Raw genomic sequence first — 18,395 nt, 5'->3', positions numbered from 1 at the left:
CAGAGCAATTGCTTTCTGTGATCCATTGAGTGAAGTGTGTCCGAATAATTGCAGCTGGCTCTCAGACATTTTCTCTCAATAATTTAGCCCGGGGCTTGCCTGTTGCCGTCACCGTGGAGTCGGCCACTCACTACTGCTATCCATTCTCTTTACCTTCGTAGATTTCTGCAATCATCCTCCATCCCAACTACGACCCCATCCTGCTGGATATGGACATTGCCATCCTGAAGCTCCTGGACAAGGCTCGCATGAGCACCCGCGTCCAGCCCATCTGCCTGGCGGCCCCTCGGGATCTCAGCACCTCCTTCCAGGAGTCCCGCATCACCGTGGCTGGCTGGAATGTCCTGGCGGACTCCAGGAGCCCCAGCTACAAGGACGACACGCTGCGCTCGGGGGTGGTGAGGGTGGCGGACTCGCTGCTGTGTGAGGAGCAGCACGAGGCGCAGGGGATCCCGGTGAGTGTCACGGACAGCATGTTCTGTGCCGGCCGGGACCCCACGGCCCCTTCTGACATCTGCACAGCTGAGACAGGGGGCATCGCGGCTGTGTCCTTCCCGGGCCGGGCATCCCCGGAGCCCCGCTGGCACCTGGTGGGGCTGGTCAGCTGGAGCTATGACAAGACGTGCAGCCACAGCCTCTCCACGGCCTTCACCAAAGTGCTGCCTTTTAAAGACTGGATCGAGAGAAACATGAAGTGAGCCACAGGCCCAGAGAGGAGAGTTTCTGTGCAGCCGTCCGTGTACATGTCAGCCAGGGCAGTATGGACCCAGAGTGGGATTCTGCCCGTGAATTTCGCTGTGCCCGGGCTTCTGATTTCAAAACCAGTGGAGGGTGAGTTGAGCTTACTTTCTGGTAGGCCACTGCCTCCCTGACTGCTGGGGTCCTCTGGAAGATTCCCACGCTGCTTACAAGAACTCAGTTTCTTACAAAGAGACTATGTAAGTGGCAAAGAAATTCACCCCATTCTACCAACCCAGTGGGCTTCCCCTCCCGCCTTTTGGGGATGGACCAGATGCCATGGTCAGCTCTGGTCAAGAGAAGGTCGAGATCGGATTCATCAGGTCTCTTCCAAGGCTCCAACCAGACCGACTTCCAAAGAGCCACCAATGGGCCAGCCCCAGACAGCGAGCCTGGCTGTGGCATTGGCCATATCACAGAGTGGTCCTTTTCCTTCCCAGTCACCTGTACATACTTTAATAAAACCAGGGTTGGCTTCTGACCCACAGAACACATGTCCTATGGCTCTGATTCCTGCCTGCAGCCTCTTTTGAGCTACATATGTTGGGACCTGTGGCTGGGGGCAGCCTTTTAATGAATCATCATTTCCAAATAATGCATATAGCAAAGCCAGTGCCATCTTTTCAATGCCAGTGCTTGCAGTTTGCTGTTCATGGGGTAGGAGAGAAAGGGGACGGGCACCATCAGATAAGGCACAAGCAGAGGAAAATATCAGGGACTTGACAATTTCTAGTGTCCCCTCTGGTTCTCATGTTCTACATTCAAACACAAGACCCTGGTTTAAATCTCCAGAAATCTCTAGGACGTATTTTCACAGCATCTGAATTGGAATCACCTATTTATTCACACTTGATTGAGATATGCCAAGAACCCGCTACTTCATTCTTCTCTATAACTTACACAACTTTCCTTTCCAGCCCCACGCCTGACTCCCACTGCATAGCAGAGGAAAAAAAAGAAAAGAATGCAATCCAGTCCCTGAAGGGGCCTTTTCAGGAACATTCTCTTTTTGGGGTGACTCACTCTCTTATCCTTTCTCCCCAGCTTTCACCAGATTCCTCCCTGTCCCACATGGTGCCATGGAGGCGTAAGTGACTTTGAGCCCTAGGACACTGGAGGACTCCTGAGTTTCTGCAGGCTCTTGGGTGTGTGTGGTATTACTTTCTCATTCCTGGGCATCTGGGGGACATTGGTGCTCAGGTCTGTAACGAGTGTAACTTGTGCGGAGTTCTCTCTGCTTCCCTGGGACTCTGCGGTCCTCTGCGCTCATTTGGCTGCTCTTTGGGTCTGGCTTGCACTGATACTCCTGAGATCCAGGGGGACTCCGTCTTGACACTGGTTTGTTAGGGTTACTCAGCCTCCTGGCCACAGTGGCAGCCTTCTTGGGAGGCTCCCCAGCTGACCTTTCACTGACCTCCTCTTCCTCCCCTGAAGTTTTGTGGAACATCTAGGTCTTTTCTGTACCTCCTGAGGCCTGAAAGCCCAAGGTTGGTGCAGGATGCCTGGGGACAGTCCCATCCTACAGACCCCAACAGAAACTCTTCCCTCCCTTATCAGTGAGAACTTCGACCCCAAGAACTTTAGCCCCAAGGCAGGATGCCACATCTGTCCCCCAACCTGCATTCCCATCTCTGTGTCTTTGCATCATTCCCTGAGCCAGCAGAGAATTTCTGGTACTTTCTCTCTTGGTTAGGCTTCCTTGAGGCTTTCCATAAGTCAGGCTCCTCACCCCCCCCCCGCCTTTCAATCACTCCCTCCATCCTCGCGGTTTAATCTGAGAGCAATGTATTGGTTATCGACTTCTGAGGAACAACCATCCAACATGTAATAGGTTAAGCTGGACTGTTGGATTTGACAAACATTCATCAGGTTACTCAAAAGGTTTTTTCCTTGCTGTTTTTAAGCCTAGAAAGTTTAGATCTCAAGAGGTGTAATGGTAGTCAGATCAAAAAGATCTAAATTCCTGTCTTTCTACTTATTTTGAGTGATCTTGGGCAAGTCACCTAATGTCATCTGCGTCAGTTCGTCAATTATTAGGTTGGCATGCTGAAGTCTGTCTTTTGCGGTAGCTGTGACGGTTCAGTGAGCTCCTGTGTAAAGCAGTGAATATAGTACCTGACACACAGCTCAGTGCCTTTAAACCCTGGCAGGGGCAGGGCTGTCCAGCTGGGCACAGCTCCATAAAGCCTTCATATCCACCACTTCTCACCTGGGCGTCCATGCTTACACCTTCCATTCTTTCACGCTGGTCTGACTCCTCCCCTGCATTAACACGTTCCCTAGTTTCTTGACACTCTGTTTACTCTTTAGTGTCATTTTCTATCTTTGCCTCACCGCTCAGATTTGGTTCTCGATACATCATCTCTGCTATGACTTTGTTCCCTTTAGAAGCTGAGTCTGGCCCCCAGGCCGGGTGACACCGCCTGTGGCTGCTTAGTTAATAATATCCTCATGGCCACTTACCACTCTCCCTAGATCTTCCTGCCCCAGAACTGCTCTCACTACGAGCACTCAACCACGCTAATCAGGACGAGGGAGTCAGATACAAGCCTGTCCCTGGGCCATACCTGGCACTGGAGGAATCTTATCTGTCTCTCTTTGTCATGCGGTCCTTACATCCTAGGGATAGAATGCCAAGGATGAGGGATCTCTTCTTAGCTGGAAATCTGGAGTGCATATCAGTCAGGGATTTTTCAGAACTTATAAGGTCCATGTAGCATAAGGGATTACAATGACCACAGACAATTATGGGGACTGGTGGCAAAGTCTCCTTGAGGTTGTGGCCTTTGCATCCGGTGTTGGACTTGAATTCAAGTGGCCAGCAGTTGTAAAGGAAAGTTGGATGTGAAACTGGAAGAGCAAGAATGAGCTGGAATCCACAAAACATCGAAAGTCATGTCTGTCTCTGCTGTCCCCAACCTCAATGATTTGAGTGACCTGCACCCCCACACACCTAGTCCAGGAGACTCGGAGAAGCTGGAAGAGGATTTCCAGCAGGTACGGGAGGGCTGCGGGCCAGGGTGCTGTTCCGCCCCGGAAAGGTGAACGAGGCAACCGTTGTGTATGAACTGCCAAGGTGCCCAATGCTCTTACCAACTTCCGGAGCGTGGAGACAGCTGTAGCTTTACTCTCCTTTTAAAATCTCATGTTAAGTTCTCTGGTGCCCACTCTAACCTGGAGCCATACAGGGAAGGGGACTCTGCAAATGTAGTTGCAGCCCCTCTCTAAGTCGACAAGGAACAAAAGTCATCACAAATCATTGCATGAAATATTAATGTGGTTGTTGACTGGGGATGCCTTTGTGGAGAGCTGGTGAAGGCTTCTGTTTCATCCAGATTATTTTGGCTCTAATTTCTTTTGTAGTGGCTTTTTGTTTTGTTTTGTTTTAGACATGTGCAACCCCCAACATCTGACATTCTATCAGTGAAGCCTTGGTGTCTAGGAGCTGGCCTGGCACTCACTTCAAAGCTATGGTGTTCTCCTGCAGAAGATCAATTATTTCACAGCATGCTGGTATCAGTCAAGATCCTTCTGTGACTGTGATGGATCAAGGCAGACACAAGGCTGCTTTATATCTTGTCAGTGAAGAGGCAAAAGCAAGGTCATTATACAAACTAAAAAATACAAATGGTCCCCCTCTCGTGGTTGAGAGCAGTGACCGTCTTTACTTCTTCACCAATTACAGTGTTAGCCTCTATTTTTCCTTCCTCCTAGATAAGATTTATAAAGATAGCCAATTATAGAATTACCTCTATTTAACTGATAGCATCCAATCCACAAGAAAGCCCCACTTCCCTGGGACTTGCTCAAAATCACCTAATAGAAGCCCGAATCCTAGAATAAGTTCTTTCTAAAACTCTTTTATTTTTTTATTAAATTTTGTTATTGTTCTGGGTCTTCATTGCAGCTCGGGAGCTTTCTCTAGTTGTCATGTGACATGTGGGATCTTAGTTCCCTGACCAGGAATGGAACCCAGGTCCCCTGCATTGGGAGGTGGATTCTTAACTGGATTCTTAACCACTGGTCCACCAGGGAATTCCCTCTAATACTCGCTTGATGATGTACATTCTCTTGCATTTCGAAGAGCAATAAATCCATCTTGTTCAACTAGGATTGGCCAGGTTTAACATCAAGTGGACTTTCAAGAATTACTGAGTAGTCACCCACACTGCTTTATTTTACTTAAACTCCAGCGGGAATTGAGAGGAAGGGGCAATCCAAATAAGCAATATTTTTATTCACAGGGTAGTTAGAACTTCAAATTGAGTCTTGAGTGTAGGTGGAAAGAAAGTGTAGGATATTCTAAGTACAGAAAATGCTTGGGAAGTACATAGGATTAAACATGGAGGGGGGGCTGGCTTAGAGAAGGGCCAATTCTCTTTTTTTTAATTAATTTATTTTTGGCTACACTGGGTCTTCGTTGCTATGCACAGGCTTTTCTCTAGTTGCAATGAGCTGGGGCTGCTATTCATTTTGGTGCGTGGGCTTCTCATTGTGGTGGCTTCTCTTGCTGCAGAGCATGGGCTCTAGGCACCTGGGCTTCAGTATTTGCAGTGCATGTGCTCAGTATTACAGCTGCAGCTTGTAGGTTTCAGAGAGCAGGCTCAGTAGTTGTGACGCACGGGCTTAGTTGCTCCATGGCATGCAGAATCTTCCAGGACCAGGGATCGAACCCATGTCCCCTGCACTGGCAGGCGGGTTCTTATCCACTGTGCCACCAGGGAAGTTTGGGAAGAGCCAATTCTTTCCTATCACGAATTTTTATTACAGTGACAGGCCAGGTTGGCCAGCCAGCGCCAGTCAAGGTAAGGCCAGCTGGTGGTAGCTCTCAAAAGCTAGGATCAAGAATTTGGCTTCTTATTGCCCATTTGCAAACATTCAAGCCCATGTTGATGTCTCCAGGAGAGTGAAAGGACAGAAGTGGAATTCTAGAAAAACCCATCACGCTGGCTATGCTAGATAGAGGCAATGGTTAAAAGACCCAGCCTGAGTTCAAGTCCCAGCTCTGTCACTTACATGCTGTGGCCCTGAGAGTGACATTCAATCTCAGTCCTACTGTTGCTCTATCCACAAATGGGAGTGAAATGATATGGGGATTCGGGGAGTTAACATGACTGTGACTGAAGTGTGTAGAACAGCATCTGCCCTGTGCTCAGTCTCTCAGTTGTGTCCGACTCTTTGTGACCCATGGACTGTAGCCTGGCAGGAACCTCTGTCCACGGGGATTCTCCAGGCAAGACCGCATCTGACCTACTGCACTCTGTAGATACTGGCCACCGTTACGACGGTTGCTGTTTCATTGCTGTTCTTCAAAGAGGAGACTGGAGATGGAGAAACCAGTTATGAGTGACCTTATAGGGGTGGAGAGAGGAGGAGAGGATTTAGAATGCTGTTGAGGTACAAGCATGTGGAAAGAGGTTTGGCAATCTGTGGAATGAGGTTGAAAACAGGAAAGGGTGGGCAGAAATAAATGAGGTTTCAGGTTAAAAGATGGAGAAGGAAATGGCACCCCACTCCAGTACTCTTGCCTGGAAAATCCCATGGATAGAGAAGCCTGGTAAGCTACAGTCCATGAGGTTGCAAAGTGTCAGACATGACTGAGCAACTTCACTTCACTTCAGGTTAAAAGAACCAACAGGGTTGAGAGCAAAAAGCAATGGGACTAGAGACTTGCCTGGTGGCCTAGCATCTAAGACTCCGTGCTCCCAGTGCAGGGGGCCCAGGTTTCATCCCTGGTCAGGGAACTAGATCCCATATGCCTGCAACTAAAGATCCTGTGTGCAACAGTCAAAAACAAACAAACAAAAAGCAATAGGACTTTGTAAGTGGGAGTAGTCTGGATAAATTTCTAAGAAAAAGTGTCAGAGCTTGCACCAGTTTTTTACACATTTCCCTGTCTGCATGTGTGTGTGTGTATATGTGTTTGGTGGGAGTTCGGGAGCATACAGGATGGACTTAATAAAAAGGATCAGGTACAGCTAGACAAGTAGGAAATTTGCAGCCCTCTCAATGAGTCCTCACCAGCATAATACTTGTTGTTTTTTGGAGTTATGGCTGTGGAGTTTGAATATTAATCTTTACAGTTCTTTGGGATTTTCATGCCTCCAAATTCATCATCTACTCATAACTTACTAGGGCTTCCACATTTGCCTCCTCTATTGGGAGTTGGTGATGGACAGGGAGGCCTGGCGTGCTGCAATTCATGGGGTTGCAAAGAGTCGGACATAACTGAGTGACTGAACTGAACTGAACTGATTGGAATATTAGTCTATAAAATCTCTTCCATCATGAATTCAATCAGAGATTGTGAGTTCATTGGTTTTTCTACCTATCATTCATCCATCCACAAAAATTGAGTGTTAAGGATTGAAATACTAAAGGTGGACAACATAAGCTTGGTGCTTGCCCTTAATCTGATAGTCCCAGAAATACATGAATAATCAGAAATCATAATGAATACTGGGAAGAAAATACAGAGTACTGTAAAATTGTAGAACAAAGGTTGCTGATTTAACCTGGATGGGGCAGGATAAAAGGTTTGCCTCCCTGAGAATGTGATGATTGATCTGGGAAGAAGTTGACTATTGGATGGAGGATGGGGAGAGGGGAAGAACATTCCAGGCAGAGATGAGCATGTGCAGAGATGTTGAGAGAAGGGCTTTTGGCATATATAGAGAACTTCCAAAGACCCAGTAAAGCTTCAGAGGAAAGCATGAGGAAGGGAGAGGTGTGACGGGAGGCTGGAAATGTAGTTTTGGTGTGTATGGCCACCCGGGGAGCTGGGAGCACCACACTCTATATGTCAAACTCCATGAACTCCGAGAATGTGCACTAGGAGCTATTAGTGAGGCCATCAACTCATCACCTATAGCCTTTGGCTTTGACCTTGTGTTTTTCTGTTATCCTTCTAACCTGGTTATGAATGAAGACCTTGAGTCTCCCAGCAATGACACAATTGCATCACGTTCTAAAAAAGATCTTAAATGAGGATGAGGGGAGTTAAAAAAAGACCGAAAGTCAATGCAAGGGGCAAAGAAGTGAGACACTTATAGCTTCACTCCTGCTTTAGTTTTTACTCTTTCTTTAGTATCCTGTGAAAATGTTGAGTGAAATACTTTTTGGATCCCTAGGCTTGGGGAAGTTTATCTTTTTAGGGCTGTTGGAAAGATGAGAACATTTTGGAGTGATTTGGTAGCCATTTGTGGTCTCTTTTTGCTTTTCTTGGCAGGAGGACCTGCTTTCCCTGGCAGGGCTCTGCCGGATGTGCTGTTGAGGCCCAGCATTTTAAGAAGACTGTCTCAATGGCTGAGGTTTTTAGGGATCACTTCACGTTTGTATTCCAGTTCACCAAGTGTTTATCCAGAGGCTTGTGGACCAGGCACGATAGAGGGTTTTGTCAACAAAGAAAAAAAGAGTCAGTAGATAAAATTAGGGAATAGCTTTCTTGGGTGACAAATAATATTAGAGATTGAATTCTCAGAGGAAACAAAAAACAGTGTTATGTATCTGAACTTATGGTTTCTAGGAAAAGATAACTCCAAACAAAAGAGAAAGAAAGAATGTTATTAATCCTTGTTTCAAAAGGGGGACAGGATGTCACAAATAAAAGTAGGTGCTAATAAATAAAACCTCCAAGTGAATTGGGACTCTCCTAATTTGCTGTTATTCCCCAAAGGCATAGTGTAGCCTCTGATTTAAAAAATGTCACTGAATCTATAACCTCAACTAAGAAGTCAGTTACCTGGTTGCTGTCTCTCTCTCTCTTGATAAAGAAAATAACTTTATGAGAAAAATATTTTGGGATTTGATAACAAAGCCCCACTCAGAATTACCAAGTTATTTCATTAAAAAAAAAGTGAATATAGAAAATAGAACCATAATCACATCACTGGATTTCTGGGGTCACAGAAGCCTAGCTTGGGTCCTTGGTTTGATCCTTTAGCCAAATCATTTAGCATTTAACCCCAGTAAGCTGTGTCAAGCAACAAAATCCTCTCCCGAAGGTTAAAAAAACCCTCTCTCCATCATTTTGCCCATCATAAAGATGTCCCTGCTGAATGCCACCATAGCAGAACAAAGCGAAGTGAGAGATGTATAAGCAGCATTCTTTGCCATGATTAGAAGAGATGGGGGGCGGGGGAGGGGGGGAGATAGAAATGAAAATACCAGCAATAACTCTTGAGAAGCATTTCTACTTTACACTGGGATCAAGCTACTAAAAAAGAGACAGTTACTCTAATTCAAAATTGTGTGGTTTTTATGGTGGACATAAAGAATTTGCACCAACCCTGACATTTTGTCTCAAGTTATCTCCTAGAAGATGCTGACACACAGGAATGATGAACCAGGGACTCACAATTCATCGTTTCCCCTGTGTCCTTACGTCTTTGATCTGTGCTGAGTAAATGGAGTGAATTCACGCTCCTTCTGTTAGAATTCATCAGGCAATAAGTGTGGCTAACAAATGCTTCAGTCTTCCTGAGCCTTCTACTTAATGAGGTGGTTTCCGCCTGAAGAATGGATTATATTTAGACCAAGTTCTCAGTCTGAATTGAGATTTCTCTGAAGTGACATCTCGTTTCTCATCAGCATAGAGAGTCAGGTAAAAATAGAACTCCCTTACTTCCTTTTGCTAATGCGTGTTAACAAGAAAAGAGTGAATGAACCTAACTTGAATCTTACTGCTCTGAACACCTGTGGGAGGGGTAATTCTCTTTCTCTTCTATTCAGTGACCACAGTGGACAAACAGTACTATAGGCAGGCTCATCTGCAGCTGTACTGTGTGGTTGGATCTGACGCACTACGCCATTATCACTCCAGAGTGACGACAGCGTGACAGGCAGGAGGCTGACATAATAAAGATGACAATAGCCACCACTGTATGCCAGAAACTGTGACATCACCTCCTTTAGTTCTCCTCCAAGCACAGCAGGTGGGGTCATTACTAGTCCCATCAGTGCCCAGAAGGTTAAGTGACTCACTCATGTTCATTCAAAATGCAAAGGGGGGAGATGGATTCCATCTGAAACTCACAACTCCAAACATGATTGAAATGAGTGGTTCCCAGGTCAGTGTAATTCTGAAAGTGAAAGTCGCTCAGTCTTGTCTGACTCTTTGTGACCCAATGGGTTATATAGTCCATGGAATTCTCCAGGCCAGAATACTAGAGTGGGTAGCCTTTCCCTTCTCCAGGGGATATTCCCAACCCAGGGCTCAAACCCAAGTCTCCCTCATCGAAGGCGGATTCTTTACCAGTTGAGCCATAAGAGAAGCCCAAGCATACTGGAGTGGATAGCCTATCCCATCTCCAGTGGATCTTTCCAACCCAGGAATCAAACCAGGGTCTCCTGCATTGCAGGTGGATTCTTTACCAACTGAGCTATCAGGGAAGCCAATTCTGAAGGCCATGTTATAACTTCTGTGGATGCCACCGTCACTTTCTTAAGACAATGACCTGTGGCTGCTGCTATGAAGATTTTCCTCCCACCAGTTATCACCCTAAACTCCCTTCTCTTTCTACAACCTTTTCATTTTCAAGTTAAGTTTCAGGCTTCTCTAATGTCTCTCTTCGATGCTTTCAGCTTCGGAGCCAATGCTGTGCAAGAATATCACCTTCTAAAATAGAATATTATACAAGGATTTTCATTCATGGTTTCCATTCATCCTAAAAATAGCTCACAGTTCTGAAAATTTAGCATACTCATTTCAATTGTCTTGATGAAAGGGCCTCCAACATCCTCTCTGTTTTATTTCTTTCTTAAAAACCTCACGGTGTCTATCTTGTAGCCTAAGTGATCGGACCAAAGTTTCAAAAGACAGATCCAGACATGCTGCTGTTTCTCTGGGTCACTTTCTTCTGATAAACTCTGGACATTGAAACATTTCTCCTCTGTTGTCGTCATGATGGGGAAATGGGCTTATTTAATGGCCTTTTATGGAAAAGCAGTGTAGGACTTTTTTCTTTCTTTTCTATATTAGGAGTCACCCTCCCGCCCTGTGCAGCATCAGAGATGCAATAACCAATCTCAGGCGATCCAAAGGAAAACCAAGACAGGGAATGAATTCCTTAGAAGAATAAATAAGAGAAGGCAAAGTCTTATCCCTTCTTTGGTCCAACTAAGCTCCTAAAAGTACTGGAGAAGAACACTGAGAATTATAGGATTTAGGATTGGAACCTTTGAGGCCATCTGGTGATTTGTTCCATGGTATTAAACGTACCACCTTCTCATTTCTAGCAAATGGCCTGACTGGGTCCTCTCTGCTAGAAGATCCTCCATGATGGAGAGGGTGTTGCATGGGGGTGAACTGTTCCAATAGTGATGTCATTATTATTATTATAGGTTGCATAGAAGAGAGATTAAAAGCAAGATTCTGCAGAAAGACTGCTTGTACTCAAACACCAGTCTTGGCCCCCCTTATTCCATCGGTCCTGTAGGTTCATTCTCTGACTGTCTCCATTCTGCACTGTTCCCCGGGAGGCTGAACTATAAGAATTGAACTATAACTACTGCATATGAGTTATGCCAATGTGCTCCCCTGCCCTCTGCTTCCAGCTATAGTCAACAGGGAGTCCCCGCAGGGGAGAAGAGAACAGGCGGGAAGTGGGGGTCAAGTTATTTATTGCCAGACCCCTTGCCAGCATGTTGCCATGGCAACAAAGTCTCCGTCTGCATCAGCTGGAACCGGTGTGTTCTTCGGGTTCAGGCTTAGGGTGGGTAATGATGCCCCATTGTTACAACCTGTGGGCTCTGCCTTATGCCTTAGAGTTTCCCCACATCCTTCCCTTACCCTTCTAAATTGTCTCTTTATTAAACTTTGCACAACTTCCCCAATTTGAATATGCCAACTTTTCCTAGCTGAGACCTTGACTGACACAACCACTCACTATCTCTGTAATGTTGGTCAAATTCTATCACTGCTCTTGGATTCGGTTTTCTCCTCTGTAAATTGGGGGTAATAATAATAATATATGCTGTAGAAGGACATCTTAAGAATCAAATGAGATGATATATAAAGATACTTGGAACACGCAGTAAGGACTCAGTAAGTGAGTAAAACTATTAATACAACTACCATGAAGTCTCAACCTGAACACTACCTTAGTTCAACTATGGTAAGTTACTTCTCATAGCTTAACTTAGGTTTTAAGTCAACAATCAATACAGAAAAAAAGAAAAAAATAATTCCTCAGAGTCAAATTAGCCTTGAACATCCCTCAAGATCGTGTAGTCAATTTTTTGGTATTCAGTCCTGCAGAGCTGTTTTTATTCACGGCAAGTTTGATAACCTGTGGGTGAGACTTAAGAAAGGTGAATCTACATGCAAATGTCAGAGCATCCCACCCCTTCTGCTTCTGCCATAACCATGGAATCCCTAGAAGAGATTGAGAGATGCTAGAAAATTCTAAAGTGTTCCTGCTGGCTTATAGGGTTGACCTCGTTCTGTTCTCACATCAGAGCTTTATCGACTTAATGTTGGCTGGGAGATTTGTAGTTTGCTGTGAAGACAGAAAGGAGTTAATGGGGTCACGCTTTAGATGGTTTTAGGGGAGGCTAGATTTTAAAGTGGGCTCAGTGGGAAATTAAATGGGGTGCATGCTGCTGCTTCCATATGTCTGAGATGACCCTTTGCTGATCATTCAGGGTGTGCCGGCTTCAGAGCTAAGCGTTTCCTCCACGTTAGTTATCCGGTTTAACCTCATGGCAACTATGAGGTGGAACTATTATGTTCTCTGGTTTTCAGATGAGAAAGCTGAACACCTAAAGTGCCCAGTCTAAGACTATACAGTCTTACTGACGCCAGGGGCAGTATTGAAAGTGTTTCTGCCTCACTTAGCTCTGAGTTTAGATCGAGGACTGAGGCAGAGAGAGCCTGGCTTACCCTCCAGTGTTCCATGTATGTGCAAACTGAGAATTAAACTCCATGTTTGATAGCTTTTCGTGTTAGTTGTCCACAACAGCACACACATGTTTGCCTGAATAGATTTTTACATGCCCTGTGTTTGATGAGAAGAGAGTCAGCCGGGATCTTTCTTCCTCTCCCCATACCCCCAAAAGACTAAACACACCAACTCACTTCAAGTGCTCCTCAGGGCCATGTTTCTGGACACCTTTCCATCTTGTTGAACCATCTCTAGTCCAGTGGTTCCTGATGCTGGCTGGAGTAGGATAAATCACCTGAGGAAGTTAAAGAGAAAGACCAAAAACTGAGTCAGGACCCTGCTCCAAATCTCTGGTAGGTGGCCTGAGCATTATTGTTTGTCAAAAGCTCTCTCAGTACATTTTAATCAGCAGTCAATATGGGAAAGCACTGCTCCAATTTGCTGCTAAAAAATTGAAGAATTAGTGGGGATGTTGGCAGGGCCCTCTGGAGCGAGGAAAAAGAATCGGTTCCTTCTAGCTAATGATTATTATCCAGAATTATCTGCGGCATGTTCCACACGATTTAATAGGCCTCATCTCCAAGGGCAGCTGAATGCAAATGTCTCTCATTGTAGCATGAGATGTGAAGGTTCCCGAACAAAGCCGCTTGCAGGGAAGGTGCAAAGTGGAGCCACTTCTCCCATGGAACCTGGCCATGCTTGTTGACCCACCAGAATTCTCTCTGATCCTGAACGCTGAAAATATAATTAAGACTGCTTTTGATCAGATGGTTTAATGTGTAAAATCAACACCACCCCCCTTTCTCTGTCCTTTTACTTGCTCTGTGTTTCTGTGCCACCAGCTGTATTGCCCTTGGCAGTGAGAGCTGAGGAACGGTGTGGCTCAGTGCTCCTCACCTGAGTGCAGGTACTGAGGGATTCAGACAGAGGAGTTCCTCCGTGCTGCTTGTATAGGGGGTGTGGTAGTGTGCTGGGAGCACGAACATCTAGGAAGATGCCCGAGGTGTTGTTCTCCAGCTGTCACCTCAGCAGAAAGGGCAGTAAAATCTTTAAATTATAAAGAGAAAATGAGACTGTACAGATATGCACCTGAAAACCTCACATACAAAGTCACACGTCCACTCTTGACGGGACTCAAAAGGGAGAACCAAACACGACATGGAGGCTCAGGAAGGTCGTTTTTCATCTACAAATGATTATAAATCGCAACTAAATTTTTAAAAAAGAAAATTAGAGATGCTATGAGGGGTCCTATGATAGATAAGATATAGGTCTGGTTAATCTAACGGGGGCTTACAGAAAAGAGAGAGAGAGGGAAGGGACAAGATGGGGGAAGCTTTGGATGAAGGAAGATGTTCGAATTCAGATTTGGAGAAGGGAGGTGCACAGAAACGTCTAAAAACCTTCTATTTAGTTCTTTCCTCTTTTTCTTGTTATTTCCCTCATCTGCCTATTCCCTCTTGGATATCGTGCTCAGAAAACTATCCTCCAAGGACGCTTAGATTAAACTGAACACTTTGAAGGTTTACTGGGTGCCAGACTCTAAGAACTCTGCGTGTCTTTTAATTTCATTTAGATCTCTTCGCTCTGTGCGGTTGGGAATGGTACTCCCGTTTTGCAGAAGGAGTGAGGAAGAGTTGAGGAATTTCCTCCCAGATTATCCCACTGGAAGGTGAAGAACTCCAGCTTTCAGATATCAGCGTCAGGCATTTAACCACGAAGCCGCCCTGCTGGAGCTCCAGCTCCCCTGGCACGGTCCCCGAGAGGAACTCCCGAGTTTCTACGTGGCCAGCTGCATTCGGTCTTCGGAAAGGTGTCAGCACAACCATCGGGCTGGAGAGCGCCAGGAACCAGGCCAGGCATGCGGCGACTGAGGGCAGTACCCGCGTCCCAGACCCCGCCGGGAGAAATCTGGCAAGTTCCAAGGGGCAGGTTTGCACCGCGGACATCTCTCGGGCGAGTTGCCACTCTGGAAATCAAGAGAGTCTGTTTAATTCTCACCGCGGCCCTGCAAAGGGGGTTGTTTTGGCTCCATTTCTTGGAAGAGCAAAATGAGGCGTGCCCTCCCCAGTGGCCGCTACGTCGGCAGGTGGTGGAGCAGTAGGTGTCTGCCTCTTCCCAGAGATAATAAAATCTGCACGGATTTTGCCATTATTATGCAAAGCCGGCGGGGAGGCTCGGACCCTCCCTTGACCGAGCCCATCTGTCTCCGCACGCCGCCCCCGGGGCACAGAAGCCGACTATGAGCAGAGTGGAGTGGGTGGAAACCCGTCCCCGCTACTTGCCTCACCATCTCTCCACTTCTTCACCACCAGCGCCCCCGAGGCCGACCTCCCTTGGCTTAAAACAAACAAACAAACAAACAAACACCTACAGCCCCCCCGCCCCCAATCCCGTACCCTCCCGCCGCCCCAGGGAGCTGCATTAATATTAATCCCGATGCATAATTGAAGGCCGGAGATTTATTCGGGCCGAGGCAAGGGAGGTGCGCAGCTGGGCTGTATTTCGGCCGTGGCCACTCATGTGTTTCGGCCGCTTGGGTTTCGCTAGGCCTGGTACCCAGGACGTGGGAGGATGGAGTGGGTGTGCCGCCGGTGAGGATGAGCTTGGGAATGAAGCCCGAGCGGGTGTACCAAGGAGTGAGGCGAGGTGCCGGGGGCTGCTCCAGGGAGGCAAGGACAGAGGAGCATCCCAGGTCTCCGCGACGTGGCCAGCGCTGTGCCCAGCGAGGGGTGACCCGGGGCCACGCGGGCTTGAGGGGAAACAATAGCGACTCCTTAGATCCTGGGCTCCTGCCACGGGCAGCCCGGGCTTTCCCGGGAGACCAGCCGGGCTTCTTTTCTTATTTGGCTAATTTATGGCGAGAGGCTGGGGGCGGAGGGATGGCAGAGGAGGGACCGCGTCTAGAGACTGGGGGCGAGGGGGCGGCAGTTAAAGGAGTCTCCCGAGGCGGCTGCCCTGGTGATGTCAGCTCTCGACGAAAATAGAGAGGGATCGCCTGCAAATCCCCAGCTCCGGCGGGGCTAAACCTTGCAATCCCTCCCCGGCCGGCGCCGAGCCAGGGTGCAGGGGCCTCCACCGCCTCTCCTGGCGCGCACACACACACCGCACACGCGCGCACGCACGCACCCACTCCCTTGCACACCCACCGCACACACTCGCCGCCCTCCCCCCTGCCACCGTCCTCCGAGCCCGCGCTCCGCCACGCGGCGAGCCCCGGAGCAAATACAGGTGGCCGCTGCACGCCGTCCAGCGCCCCCTCCTGCAGCCCGAGGGCGGCGCTCTCTCGGGGAAGCCACCCTCCAAGCACCCCCACTCCCCCGCCCTCCACCCAGAGCACCCAGCCAAGCGACACCGAGGCCGGCGGAGGGAGCGCGGGACGCGCGCGGCGGAGAGCGGGGACGCGGCTTAGAGCCGGCTGGAGCCTCCTGCGCGCGTTGAGGCGCTAAAGGGCTTACCCAGGAGGGGGGTGGAAGGGCGGGGAGAGGCTCCCCCCTTAAATACTGCGCTCTGCTGCACTCTTGCGCTCACCCCGGCTCCCGCTCACTCCACGCCCGCCGCTGCCGGATAGTGCCGAAGAGGAGGGGGCGTTACCCCAGGACATGGCATCCACTGAAGGGTGAGGGGGGCTTTGCTCGCTACCGGCAGGCAAGGGGATGCGGGTGGGGGCGGCGCGCGCGCGGAGTGGCGGTTCCCTATCCCGGATGAGAACAGAGAGACGCCGGCGCCGGGCCTCGGAGACCGTGACGGAGCGATGGCTGGGCTGGGGGTGGGATGGTGGAGAGGATATTGATTTTCTTTCGCGAAGCTTGCTGCTTAACCCTTTGAAGATGCGAGAGACAGAGGATTGTTTCATTTTAATTAAAAAAGGTTTCGGTGGAGGTGTGCAAAAGAGTGACGAAGAATCCTCTTGGGGTTACTTTTGAGATTTGCAAACAATAAGGGATTGGGCACAGTAAGAGCGGCAGACGCTGCCGAGGGAAGCAGCGCCTGGAGCTCGGCGCCGGATGGAAGGTGGGGACCGGCCGGGAATGAATGAACTGGGACCCGGGCTGGGGCGGGGCGAAGCCCAGCGCGCGCAGCCTTGAATGTCAGATTTGCAGAGTCGCAGAGCAGATACCCAGCTTGCTCTGATCTCTCCTTGTCCCTGGATGGCGGAATCTCCCTAGCCAGTTTGAAGGAAGCGTGGAAAAGATTTGGGTGCTTCCCGAGAAGAGGCGGGAAAATAAGTGGCTTCGGGCAAGAACAGGAGGGACAGGAGTCCCCAAATTCCAGCGGGGGGAGCGTTGATTTCCCCGATTCTCCTCGCTGTCTTGGAGTTGTCTCCTGCCTCCTGAGGCTGCAGTTGGATGGAGAATGCTCCCGCTGATAATAAGGGCAGCTTCTTTACCAGGAAGGAGATTTAGCTGCAAGAAACCCTTAAGTACTCGTACTCCTATGTCAAAGAAAGTGAAAGTGGCTCAGTCGTATCCGACTCTTTGCGACCCCATGGACTATACAGTCCATGGAATTCTCCAGGCCAGAATACTGGAGTAGGTAGCCTTTCCCTTAGCCAGGCGATCTTCCCAACCCAGGTATCAAACCCAGGTCTCCCACATTGCAGGCGGATTCTTTACCAGCTGAGCCACAAGGGAAGCCCAAGGAAGGGTCCAAAGCTAGGTCCCTGGATCAGTATTTCCCAGGGAAGTCTCTCAGATTGGTAGAGTCTGAGTAAGAATAAAGGGACTGGTTGGGGAGCTCAGCCCTTTGGTTCATTCACAAAAGTGCATTAGCCTCTTGCAAGGCATCACTGGATCCATATTAAGTGGCAAGCCAGTACCAGGGGCTCCTCTAAGCACAGGTGGAGCATCCCTGGTGCCAGAGCTTTCCAGGGCTTCTAACAAATTTTACCAACTCTGCAGGCTTGTTTTGGGAAATCGATCGCTAAGTAGACATATAAAGCAGCCCCAAAGTTAGAGCTCTAAACTTCAACCTCCAAGGAAGGACAGATATTTCTGAAACCGTCTGCTCTGTGTCCAGGAGAAGGAACCCATCTTTTTTTCTGGCCCTGGAGTCCTTCTGGCCCCTGGAGTCCTTCCAAAGCGGGTGGGGGGCAGCTGGTATCTTGTAGCATTTCTCCTCTCTTTTCGTCCTAACAGTTCAGCTGTGTGGACCTTTTTGACTGTTTCTTCTCCAAACCGATGCTCTGGAAAGAGGTTTGTGTACAAGGAGGGCAGTACATTGTTCTACCACAGATCTCTAGAGTTCAATGTTAATATGCCTCATCCTCAGAGTCTTTTTGCCTGTTTAATTAGTCATTCATATTAGAGAAGATACAAAGGCACTACTGGCTGCTTTCAGGTCCCTTCTAGATTTGCCCCTGCTTGTAAGGGCTAGGTTGGACAACATCTGTGAAAAAGATGGATGATGGCAGTGTTTCAAGTCCTGCATCCTTATTTGATGGCCAGATAGTAAAGGGAGAGGTTAAGACAACAAGAATCCCCCAGTCAAGTGGTGTTTATCTCACCTTTGTCCTAAATGAGAGCTGCCAAATGATTTGACTCTCTATTTGATTTAAGTATAGAGCAGAAGGGATTCACATTCTATTAGTAAGGTATTATGCCCTGTGCCATTGTCAAGAAAAGATTGGTCAAAGGTATTTGTATTTAGGGAGGAACTGAGAAAATTTGAAAGACTGGGAAACAAATAGAGAAAGAACTCTGACCCTTTATCATTTCAGAGCAGTACTGATGAGCAGGTGACACTCTCAGAAGCCCTGGTCTTTCCTTTTTTCTT

General features: G+C 48.1%; 2 protein-coding genes across 8 annotated transcripts in view; both read left to right on the top strand.

Moving 5' to 3' along the window:
• Positions 1 to 1,232, top strand: part of PAMR1 (peptidase domain containing associated with muscle regeneration 1) — an 80,545-nt gene extending 79,313 nt beyond the window's left edge. For all 6 annotated transcript variants that reach the window (XM_086338658.1, XM_086338663.1, XM_086338662.1 and 3 more), the window contains one exon: positions 162 to 1,232. In XM_086338658.1, coding sequence (XP_086194784.1) covers positions 162 to 698 — 537 coding nt within the window. In that variant the 3' untranslated portion in view covers positions 699 to 1,232. The remainder of the gene's footprint in view (positions 1 to 161) is intronic.
• Positions 1,233 to 15,531: 14,299 nt separating this feature from the next.
• The window catches only part of SLC1A2 (solute carrier family 1 member 2), a 168,038-nt gene continuing 165,174 nt past the window's right edge, over positions 15,532 to 18,395 (top strand). The window contains exon 1 of one of the 2 annotated variants that reach the window (XR_015141641.1): positions 15,532 to 16,239. Coding sequence is in view for 1 of the 2 variants with exons in the window: in XM_086338654.1 (XP_086194780.1) it covers positions 16,223 to 16,239 (17 nt within the window). In the remaining variant the exon portion in view is untranslated. The remainder of the gene's footprint in view (positions 16,240 to 18,395) is intronic. The other variant, XM_086338654.1, reaches the window with a different exon arrangement.

This window comes from Bos grunniens, chromosome 15 (assembly GCF_055505025.1).
Source record: "Bos grunniens cultivar Pamir isolate PY7600 chromosome 15, Bosgru_T2T1.0, whole genome shotgun sequence".
NCBI classification, from domain to species: domain Eukaryota; kingdom Metazoa; phylum Chordata; class Mammalia; order Artiodactyla; family Bovidae; genus Bos; species Bos grunniens.
The sequence above is the reverse complement of the archived record's forward strand: the minus strand, read 5'-3'. Positions and strand labels throughout refer to the sequence as shown.